Source organism: Aspergillus viridinutans (genome assembly GCF_018404265.1).
Source record: "Aspergillus viridinutans IFM 47045 DNA, scaffold_12, whole genome shotgun sequence".
In the NCBI taxonomy this organism is placed as follows: domain Eukaryota; kingdom Fungi; phylum Ascomycota; class Eurotiomycetes; order Eurotiales; family Aspergillaceae; genus Aspergillus; species Aspergillus viridinutans.
Window position 1 is genome coordinate 189,355 of NW_025091228.1, and position 11,661 is coordinate 201,015.

General features: G+C 50.7%; 2 protein-coding genes across 2 annotated transcripts; both read right to left on the reverse strand.

Annotated features, from left to right (window-relative positions):
- Window positions 1-60: 60 nt before the first annotated feature.
- On the reverse strand, window positions 61-3,815 carry Aspvir_002477 (WW domain protein; the record flags this gene model as incomplete). The annotated part of the gene is made up of 3 exons (XM_043274076.1): window positions 61-603; window positions 664-1,270; window positions 1,327-3,815. 3 exons carry the CDS (start codon window positions 3,813-3,815, stop codon window positions 61-63), a joined length of 3,639 nt encoding a protein of 1,212 aa, XP_043130011.1.
- Window positions 3,816-4,917: 1,102 nt separating this feature from the next.
- Aspvir_002478 (Zn(II)2Cys6 transcription factor) lies at window positions 4,918-7,636 on the reverse strand (the record flags this gene model as incomplete). The annotated part of the gene is made up of 7 exons (XM_043274077.1): window positions 4,918-5,334; window positions 5,397-5,918; window positions 6,006-6,188; window positions 6,269-6,870; window positions 6,939-7,059; window positions 7,123-7,168; window positions 7,410-7,636. 7 exons carry the CDS (start codon window positions 7,634-7,636, stop codon window positions 4,918-4,920), a joined length of 2,118 nt encoding a protein of 705 aa, XP_043130012.1.
- Between the last annotated feature and the right edge of the window lie 4,025 nt (window positions 7,637-11,661).

Here is an 11,661-nt window from a genome sequence, read left to right on the forward strand (position 1 = left end):
GACCCGGGGAAGAGAAAACCCAAAGAACGCTTGAACAGGGCACCGTGCGACGAACCGACGTCACTTCCCATGCTCCAGGCTTGGGACAATGACGGGTCCATACTTGACCACATTCCCATAGGTGCCGTCGCCCTGAACCATGAAGTCGACGGCGAGATTAAGCTTGCCGCTGCCATGGGCCATGTTCTGGCCGTACATGGTGTTCACGACCTCGGGGTCGTAGGCGACGATGGCCACGTAGTTGCGCCGACCCATAAGTTTACGGTATTCGCGCGTTTGGCCCGTGACGTCCGTCTGAAAGATCTCCATCATGTCTTCCTTGGTATCTGTGGGTTGCGACGGGATGGAGCGGTGGCCGTTCGCGGGAATGTATAGGGGCTTGCGGCTGCTGTGGAGGAGTTTGATGATGTACGAGGGAGGAGGGCTGTTGACAACGGCCGAGGAGATGATCTGGTACATGGTCTTGTGGTCCTGTGGGTGAGCTGGGTCGTGCACTAGTCCCGCACCACAGACGTTTACGGCACCGGAAAGGAAGGTCATTCGCAGGGACTTCTGGTGGGCGATGCCTTGGAGTGTGCGAATGAGATATGTTCGTTCGAGATCCTGTATTGCCACATTAGCCTCTCAAGCATTGAGCATGACAGTCGAGCTCGATTCACAGACCTTGGATTCATGCGTCCATTGATCGCGCAATTCATCGAGCAGATCAAACTCCCCAAAGGGACTTAATATCCCACCCATGAGACCTGACTTACCCACGGCTCGCTTGACCGAGTCGAAACCAGAGCCGACCATATCTTTGGCACCAACCACGCCGGCCACAGAGCTCGTGACTTTGCCCAGCACGTTGTACGCCCCGGTGACGGCTCTTTTCCCCGTGGCAACAGTATGTGCGATGTGCTCGGCAGTCTCCAACCGGGGGTAGATGACGGGGACCGACAGCATCCATATACAGTGCTGCACCGAAGGAGGCAACATCGCGACCTTGGGGAAAATGCCCTGATAGGTTGGTCCAGCTATGACTTGGTGCGGGTTTCGCTCCGACCTACAATCGGGGCCAACGACGACAACTGCGGGTCCTAAATACTTGACGAAATGCCAACCTGTCCCCGTGATGGTGAAAAGATCTATGTCGGTGCTAACATTTCGCAAGATGTCCAGCGTCGTATGGTGTTGGAAGAGCAGATACATCTCAATACCAATTCGCCCGATGTTCTTGAACATGTTTGAGAATTGCATATGCTCAGGGTACGAACCGAACCCATCAAAGCTGATAACGTCAGTTGCTCCTCCTTCACAAGAGGACAAGGTGAGGGCAAAACTCACATATCATGGTCATCAATTTGGCAGACATACGGGATCTGAGCAAAAGATTCCCTCAGATAAGGCTGGTCAAAATGACTGGTGTAGTAATGGAAATAAGCATGAGAAACATCCTCCTCATGCGCTGCCGTCCACGGCGCATTTTTGCGAGCCTCTTTTCCACTGATCGCAAGCCACTGCTTCAGGGATGGAACTTCCTTCCACATTCGATCCGCGTAAATCTGGCCACCACAGCACAGCTGCGCATGGAAGCCTCCGATCTCATTATGTTTCTGCATGATGTCCTTCCACATGAAACCGACTCCTCCCAGACGGGACCTCTCGTTTGCATTCACGTTGAGCGAGAAGTCGTTGCCAGAAGTGGCGACGAAGCGCCAGTTCGTCTCGTACCGACCAGCCACCAGGAACTCGTACCGAGTACAGCCAAGATGCGACGTAATGGCATACGTCCACTTGGCGGGACCAGACTCCTCCATCCGCAAGTCAACCTCGTACTTGTAAAACGTCCAGCGCTGGTGCACGGCAATGCTCATTGGCTTGAGCTGCCGGGGATTGGGCGACAGATCGACGCTTTGATGGATGTGAATGGTTGGTGGCTGTGCAGCGTCTGTGACCAGCAGAATAGAGCCCAGCCAGATACCGCGCTCGAGATCCATGTTCGTGTACCGGAGATAGGGGCCGAAGTAAACACCGTTGGTTGGAGCAACTTTGTACAGGTCAACCCCACTGCTTGGAGGTGGCCCGCTGAAACCAGCCACAACGGGTGACTGCAGGCTCTCATAGCCGGGCGCTAGACCAGGCGTAAGAGGTATGCCGGGAGACGCCAGTGGCTTTCCAAAAGCTGAAAGGCCGGGGGAGGCAAGAGGATGACTACTGTACACGCTGCCGACCGGTGACAACGGAGTTTCGTTCAGATTTAAAGGAGTCGGTCCCTTGGGGAATTCCCACTGGGTCGACTGAGTTGGGAGGTGAATATAATAGTACTGTCCTGAATTAGGGTCCAGATGGGCTATCCATCCTTCTGGGAGCGGCGGCGGAGAGGCTGGAGGAACCGTCGATGAGCTGGGCAAGGAAGCGGCTTGTGCATTCTGCACAGGAGTAGGCTGGCGCCCGGCCGAAGTACCACTCTGTGGTGATAAACCTGCCGGGGACTGCTGCCGGGGTTCGTTGGCAAACGCGGGATGATCCTGAGGCGAGACTGTTGAAGCAGCAGGCGCCGCCGCCGCAGCAGTGGTAGGAGCCATGGTTGCGGGGTGGCTTGCTGCAAGAGCTGGCTGGCCCATCGAAGCCGACAAACGCTGCTTTTCATTTGGATAGCCTTGGGGAGCGGCGGGTCCAGATACGCTCGAGTACGCAGGGGGAGGCGAGGAACTAATACGCATCCTTTCAAGGTCTTGCTCCAGTGCGTTGGGGGGAATCCTCGGCGGCTGTTGGCCTTGTGCAGCGGCATGAGGCGGCGTTGCGATAGGTTGAGGCGGAGGAGGATGATAAGAACTGGCCGGTGGATTCGGTGATCGTGATCCCACGACCTCGGCGCCTTGGTAAACTGTGGGTGGACCATGTGGTTGAGACCCCGGCTGCTCTGTTGGAGTCCACGGCCGCTGAGTGGGAAGCTGGTGCTGCTGGGTTCTAGGTAATTGACCGGCATATGGTTCTGCTCTTTGCTGGGCGGCAGCACTTTGCGCATGCAATCCTGCCAGTGTCGACGTGCCCGCAATGCCGGAAGCTGCATACCGGGCCTCAATATCAGATCCAGGTTGTTGGCCAGGGCCAACGATGGGAGTCTCCGGGGGTGGAGGCGATCCCCTCTGGGCACGGGTTGTCGAATTGGATGCGGTTGAGCTGATTCGATTGATCGTGCTGCTAGGAGGTTGTAGACTCTGCGACGCCCCTAGCCTCGTAGAGACAGCAGATGGAGTCGAGGGTTGAGGCGGCGGCCAATACTGCTGCTGGTAATCCGGATAAGCATTGCTTTCTTCCCGCTGGATACCATCTGACGATGGGGCCGAAGACGCCGGCACGCGCTGATATTTCCGGGCAAACAAGGCTTCTCTATCTGGCGCATCTGGACCCGGCGATTCTGGTAATGGTTTGGGAGCGGTATTGCCCCGTCTTTCGGCCAACGTAGCGGGCTTGGGCTCGCGCCCGTCACGCGGCCGAAGAGCTGCCGGGTACTCTGAGGGTCTCGTTGCGCTGGAGCCTGCCGGCATCGAGGACAAGTTGTTTACGGATGAAATAGGGGACCCATGTCGGCCAGATTCACCAGTCGTCGGACTCGACCCGGTGGAACCAGACGAGCTGCGCATCTGGGCCAGCCTGGGCCGGTCATCAGGATATGGAAGCGGCGCAGAACCCTGGGATGCTGGTGAAGGCGTATCTCTTTTGCAGATGCGTAACGGCTCAACCACAGGAGATTCTGCCGGCGGTCGACTCGAGGAATTGAGAAACAGCTCTCCATCAGGGTTACCCTGATGGGTACTGCTGGGGTTCATGACAGCGATATATCACCGATGCTCAGTTTTGTGCTAGTGACTGGAATATGACAAGTCAGAAAGGAAGACAACGACGACAGAGCGCAGGAAATGAGAAAAAAAGAATGCGAAGCCAGAATATACCTTTTTCTTACCGATTGCGACCGTGGATAGGAGTAAGTATGGGCTGAAATCACGCTGCCTAGTGGCGCAGGCGCGCAAGAGAGAGAGAGAGAGACCGATGAGGGGTAACAACACTAGGCAGGAGGATGCGGGGGAAACAGAGAAGAGGTATTATTCAGGCAGCTCGCTTCGAGTCGAGGAAGAGAAAATGAAGGGAGATACTCCGGACGTCTTGCAGAATTATCATCAATGACGAGAGCGCACTGCTTTCAGGCTTGTCTAATGCGTTCTGGTTTCCTCTCGTACGGTCGGATGTACCTGTGCTCGGTGCTAGTCGTGGAGTAGCCGCCGGACAAGACATTTAGAGTGCCAGAACCCGCTTGGGCTCGCTGTTATTGGCCTGCACGACGACATCGTCCAACTCGGCAGCGCCCAATGACTGTGTCGAGATGCCTTGAATATCTGCGATTTGAGTCTGGATGATTGCAGGACACGGGGTATGGCACCGAGCTCTTCTGCGCGTGCAACAATCGATCACTGCTGAAAAACCTTGAATAGCACCGACAAGCAGATAGCAGAAACGATATCATTGGTGGTTGGATTTGAATAAACTTGTATCATTTGGGCGCCTAGGTGCTGATGGGAGTATTCAGGGTTATCAGAGGACGGCTCACAGATAACTCTGTAGTACTTGGGAGCTTGGAAGAAAGAAAGATCAACTCTGGATCGGCCCGCTGCGAGCCTATCCACGGATTCTGCAAGTCTCTCTCAACCCTCCCTCACATCAGCTAGATTGCAGGTCATGACCGGCCTATATCATACAAAACACTCAAGGCACAGCTCTTCCGCCGACTATATATGCATCCAAAATCCTACCATCGCGTGCCTTTGCAACCCTATGCATACAAATCATGTTCTCATGCTCAAGCGCATAACAATCACACCGAAAAACCATAAAGAAAAGGGGTATCATCCAGATAAATTCATCATCACCGTCGTGTCACCCGTAAGTCACCAGAGACAGACCGTGTTCCGCAAGAATCTCGATCCAGTCAGCGCTCCCCGGATGGCCGACGCCCCGGGATTGCTGCATCTGTCGCTCATACACCACCTGAAATAGGTATCGGATACTTGTTGCATTGCGGCCGATCTCTTGCGCCTCTAACCTGGAAAGCATGTCCAGGGCTATCACTTTGAGATCGCTGGACGGGGTGACGGATCCCGCCAGGAAAAGGGGGAACGTCACAGAGCGCCAGCAATTCTCTTTGCTTTGCGCCATCACAGATTCTGCGACGCAGAAGACTGCTGCAGCATGGTGGCGAACTTCTTCTTGAGGCGCAGCTCCGGGCCCGAAACACTGGCCAGGCCAGAGACTGGTGTAGGAGAAGAGGAGCGACGTATGGTATAACAGAGAGGTCTGTCGACCGAGCGGTCAGTATCATGTGGGCTCAAGAAGACCAAGGCGACAAATCAACCAACCTGCCAGAGGATTTCCTGTAGAAATAGTGGTAAGCTCTCTTGTGCCCGGGCGAGAAACTGGGCTTCTGGCGAGTTCCACAACAGCCACAACGCTTCGCGCCACTCGCAAACTTCCCTTTGACGTTGGTCCTGATGGGAACATGGAAAGGGCAGGTTGATTCTGCGTGACTCCGCTGCAAGGAATCCGAGTCTTGCAGCGAGCTTGAAAGTATCATGGTACAGCCGTAATACAACCAAGGAATCACCGTCTTCAAGAGAGACACTGCCATAGCTTTGAATATGCATAGACTGCTGGAAAGCACCAAGCCCAGGGAGCAGAGCTGGATTCTCCAACGCTTCCTGGACAAAAGCCCCAGTCCCCGCTCCACTTAAAAGAGCGTAAAGATCAACACTGCAAATCCACCAGATTATGTGCGGGTATGGCTCGATCCCGAACGTTGAGCGCCGAAGAGCCGATATGTGGAGTAATCGGGAGATGTGGTGAGACCATAAACTTGAGCCATCAAGCTCAGCTGCCGCAAGCTACGTACTTGGAGTGTAAGTGGACATCACATAGCACGATCAGCCCGTGCGGGCTTGAGGGAAAAGACGGGGAAACGTAAAACCAACCTCGTACGCCAAAAGCAAGAAATGTGTCAGGAAAAGGCCATCTAATAATAGGTCTTTGTCGCTCCATATGCTTTTTTGGAGTGATAGAAATGCCTGGTGATAGTAATGCAGAGCGTCTATACTGTAGCTACCGCTTTTTCGGTCGAGACTGAGGGCGGAAATCGCCATCATCGCATGGAAGAGCTATGGGTCGTGCCGTTAGGACTCAAAAAAAGAAAAAGAAAGTAATTTGATCATGTAGGCTAGGGAATGGCAAATCTTACAGGAGGGAAGTTTGTGGCTTCACGGTCGAAGACATCGGCGTCTAGTGAGCTTCCACCCGCAAAGTTGAAGATCCCTCCGGCTGGAACGAGCTGCATCCACACCACATCGCGGAAATGACCGAGAAGAATCGCCTCTAGACCCTCCTGTTCCAGCATGTCCAGAATTGGGTCGTCATCTGCGGAATTCTGAGATGTCGCATCAACTGTTGCGGCGGAAAGAGAAGACTCGCGCAAGTCGGATGTGGGTGAATGGCTTGCACTCTGACACTGAGAAGACGATGCCCGTTTGGAGTCCTTGAATTGTTTCAGGATGACCACGTTGGAATCTTCAAGCTCCGGATTGTTTGTGAATTGGGCAGTCTCGGTGTCCCCGCGCAAAGGGCTTGGGATGGTATCTCTGAGCTCTTCCTCAGAAGCATCCTCAATGTACTCCGGAAGATGCGTAAAACTTTCCGGAATGACGATGACGTGATATGTTCCAGGTCTTGTTGATTCTGCTTTCCTCTCCCGTTCTTCGTCCGTAGCGAGCAGTGGAAAAGGGGGTAGGAGATCATCTGTCGCGGAATCGCTCGAGATGTTCTTGCTTTGCGAACATGCGTTTGCTGCGATTTGACATAGCCCAGTTAGTGCATCATATCTCGACGAGGAATAGAAAGCAAAGGTGTCTCACAATCCCAAACCGTATTGCCCGCGATTGTGATATCAGACATCCGCTCTATGGTTCGCCGTGTGTCGTCGCGAAAGGATAGACGAGGTCGATAGTCGCAGATGTGACCCAACCTCGAGCATTGCTAAGGATATAGGGGTTAGACTGCATTTCTGGAGCGGATAATTCAAGGGGCAAGGTGTACTACATTGCACTGCGGATGACCTTCGTCGCACTTGACTGTAGACCAGTTACTAAAGTCCAATCCAATCAAAAAGATCAACCCGTCCCGAATATACCAAGCATGCGAGTAGGCTTAGACTAACCTTTGCGACTCTAATCCAATTGAAGACATAGAAGTTAGTAAATTTCATGTACCCCGCACGCAAATTCAGGATGAAAGAGCTGGCTCACTCTACATGTCCTAGAGGGAAGCAAGTATGACATCAGCGCACCACCCGCCAAAAGCGCGGAATCTTGATCGGAAAGACCTACCAGCACCCTGTACGAGACCGCGGAGGAAATCGCGAACGTGGTCTGGGAAGTGGTGTCTGCTCGGCGGTCATGGAGGTATCGAAGCTGGGGTTGGAGGTTGTATGACCGTCCTTTGGGGCAATGATGGGTAACACAAGAGCGCGCTTGCGTGAAGGCGCGCTCTTCTTTGATGGCATCCCGAACTTGAAGGCTGCCATTGAGATGAGTTCTTCGTGGCCTGGACTCATCTCATCAGGAAGGTGCTCTTAAACGGGGAAGGTAAGGGATAGGCCATCTCACAGGGTGACGATTGAAGGTGAGTGTCCTTCAGGCGCCAGGATGATGTTAGTGATTGCTAGTCACTCTGATGGTAGCAAGAGGTGTTCGAGGAATGAATGAGTCAATCGAAGTCGGAGCAAGAGCATGTAAGACTCAAGAACGATGGTTGATGTGAAGTAAATAAAGGCATGGTCAGTAATAGTATACACATTTTTCCCCCGTCTTTAAAGCAGAAGTAGGGGGAATGAAAAGTCGATAAGGTGCGGCTGTCTCTACCGAAGAAGAGTCAGCTCGGACGTAGCATGAATAGTTGTCATCATGGAGGCAACTAGGGATCTCAGACGAACACCCAGCAAAGCCGGCATGATATCTAGGGATCTAGGTACTTAGTTAGTCTAGATAGATGCAGCCCAGAACCGGAGGTCCGTTCAGGTTGTGCCTGTGGTGGCGGATCTGATGAAATGTATCTGCATGTACTCCGTACAAGTAAACAATACGGCACCGAAATGAGAGCTTTCCTTTTTCTTTTTCCTTTTTTTCTTTTTCTCAATTTTCCATTTTTCCATTTCTTTTTTTTTCCTTCCGTTATTTATTTATTTATTTTATTTTTCTTCTGGACACATGACCAGCGATGATATTGCGTATCTAATATCCTATGATCGAGAAATCAGCAAGCAAATCCGATCGATCGATGGGGGGGGCAAGCGCCAAAAGGGAAAAATAGAGATGGATGATTCGGATTGGAACCGCATGTGCCAACCATGTGGTAAATGGAATTTGAAGATTGCCCTGGTCTTAGTAAGTTAGTGGTATCCGTGCCAGGCGCACCCACACCACTCCGTGGTGTGGGTGCGCCGCACCGGAATCGTAGTTTTCACCGCAATCGTAATGTACCTTTTATATAGTATTGCTATATAAAAGGTACATATAGATTATTTGATCTAGATATGTACACATTTGGTTTTTATAGTTTACTATTATTTAGATATATAAATATCTATCTTTTATTACTATCTTTATTATTAGAAAGAAATATTACAAGTGTTAAGACGGAATAATCTCTCTCTTTCTTTTTCCCTAAGAAAGAGTTTTTATAGAGGGAAACTCTCCATGAGGGAACAACTTATAATTAAAAGCCTTTTAAGAGTTTTAACTAAAGATTAGAGATATAAGAATGTGTAATTTTAATATTACTATCTTAAAATATAGTCACCCCTAGCAAATACCTAAGATAGTAGACTTAGGGAGTATGTACCTTTTATATGGCATCACCATATAAAAGGTACATTACGATTCCGCTGAAAACTACGATTCCGGTGCGGCGCACCCACACCACGGAGTGGTGTGGGTGCGCCTGGCACGGATACAGGAGGTACTAAGGTAGTGAGTGGATCCTGCAACAATACCTAAATTTAAATTGTTATTCTCAGGTATCAAATTCAGTACAGTACCATTGAACTCTACGACGCGGCGGTTAACATTGAACTGATAGGTACCTACCTTAGTATTGTTAGTATTTTTACTTTGTACAGAATAAGGGTAAGACTCGGAAATGCAGGACCTCTACAACCCTGCGCCGCTAAGATCGGGTCTGGGCCATAAAGTGTATTATTGAATGCCAGCACAGTAGTGCAGTTTTAGTCCACCCTCCACGCTCTATGGAGTATTAGATACTAGGATGGAGTTTAGGGATATCTAAGGTAGACAGATAGTAGATACAGCTACAACAATACAATAATGACATATCTTGCGCCCGAATCAAGCCCCTGGGTCTGATTTCCGAATAACTATTCCCTTGCTAAATACGGAGTCCTGCCAAGGTAAGACTCCATAGTATGAAACCAATCTTCACGTAATATGCAGCGTGACTATGCGCCGGGTCAGACGCACCCTGAATTCCTTCTCTTGACTGGTTCATAAGCGATCAAAAATAGTATTAGGTACTACCAATGTGTGGTGCAATTACCTAGGACATAGACTAAGGGTATCTGAAATGCTGGAATTTTATGCTCCCCCACTGGTTCTCTAGTTTGCTTTATCCAGGATTCCAAAATGATCCTAATTCCAGCCAACATCGAATATGGTTCGATTCTCGGATCCGCTCTCAATTGCGCAATCACCGGCAGACTGATGCTGCAGTTTGTCTGCTGGTGGCGATATCTTAGAATCCACTTGTGCGGCTTGTATGGTCACGCAGTCAGTGCGAGCTGGGGAAAAATCATGTTCCAGGCTTGCAGACGGCCTTGCGTCACGGATCTCTCGCCGGATTACACGCACGCAAGGCACGGTCATGGGGTATACTAATAGCACTTGTTGAAAAAAGAACTTCAAGCTTCCAAGGTGGTCGGTGAGTCCGAGTCCAAGCTCCAGTTAACAAACAGCCATGAATAAGTTGTAGCCTTGTAGGTAGTACTAGGTACCCAAGTCCATAGACCAGAGATCGGATGGTTGACTCCAGCTGTACCTCCCTAGGGGCTCAGCCTTGGCAGTTCTGCATGACAAGCTTCTATTTGGCAGTGATTCGCTTGATCGCACCAGATTCGACCATAGTCACATCTTAACTCATTCCTAGTCCAAGAACGTTGTCGTCGTTATCTCACAAGGCTGGCTGACAAAGACAGATGAGGTTTTCGGGCGATTGCCTGGTTTCCAGACTACGCTCCTTGCGTCCCCCAAAAAGCGTTCTGCAGTATTGTCAGCTAGTCCGATTGGGCATAGTGTCGGCGCTAGAGTAAAGTTCATCCATGGATTGTAGCAGGTTTTGATTGGCGGGGTAAGGAATTCTTGGTTTTGTTTTGCTTTAGCTTGAGTGCATTTTATCCAGGATTATGGTCGGGTATCTATACGGAGTAACCACTATCTAGTTACCTGGTACCTTAAGTCTCAATGATGCACCTGCCAGGCTGCCTAGCAGCAAGATGTCTCATGAAGAGAGTACTGCTCCTTGGACGTGCCTATGGATTGTCACTCAGGACGGCACTCATAGTACCCTAGCATTCCTATTCTTCGATTCCTGTCTCCCACTCGATCAGATCATAAAGCAAGTGTAAGCATAAATTAATCTTGCTAGCTCCGAACCACCAGTCAATTAAAGCCAACACCAGAGAGCGACCATGCCTCGCTTAATGCTTAGTACTACTATATGCAGGCCTCACAGACCTCCCGACTCGTCGGATCCGAGCAATAAACCCGCAATCGATAGTTCAACGAAGCCTGGGTACACCATCAATTCGTATTTTCTTTTCCATTTATCCATGGTCCTGTCCAGAGGTCGATTCGACACCACGTATCACTATCAAAGGCCGACCTTCTCCGGCGAGATGGCCATGTCCAATGGTCTAGATCCCCCCTGCAAAGCGTCCAAACCGCAAAGCGTTTAATAATAATCCGTACAATGTAGACGGTAGTCACGGTACATAGGATGAAGACTAAAATAGTCCCATTCCCTAACGAGACTGGTCTCGGCCGGTCTGGATCGTCAACCTTGGTCCCTGTACTATTCGGCCCGTGCCCAACGGATGGGTAAGACAAACCCCCCAGGTGCCCACCAATCATAGTCCCCAAGTGTCATTCTGAATTCTGGACCAAAGTCTAATGGGTTACGCTAGGACACGTCCGCAACTTTGCACCGTTACCAACTTACCCTATTTTCCATTTCTTATGCAGTATTCAATAAGAATAATTCTAAACGTCCTCCTGCAATATTAATGGATGATAGGTGCTAAGTGACATATGCGGAGCTGTCTATTTCTTCGGCTCCGCAACGGACAACACTACGAAGCCCCAAATAGTTTGCTTAATAAATGATTCATCAGCTCGTCATGGGTCCGTCCTCGGAGCAAATAATGCAATTCTAGGTCATGTAGTCATTCCTTGATTTTCGACAGTACAATTTGCCCTGACCGGTGCTCTTCCCTACCTAAACGCACAGGTCAAGTGATGCGCCTGACGGCACCCCCCAATATCGAACCTGATTGGTTGTCTGCATCTCCCC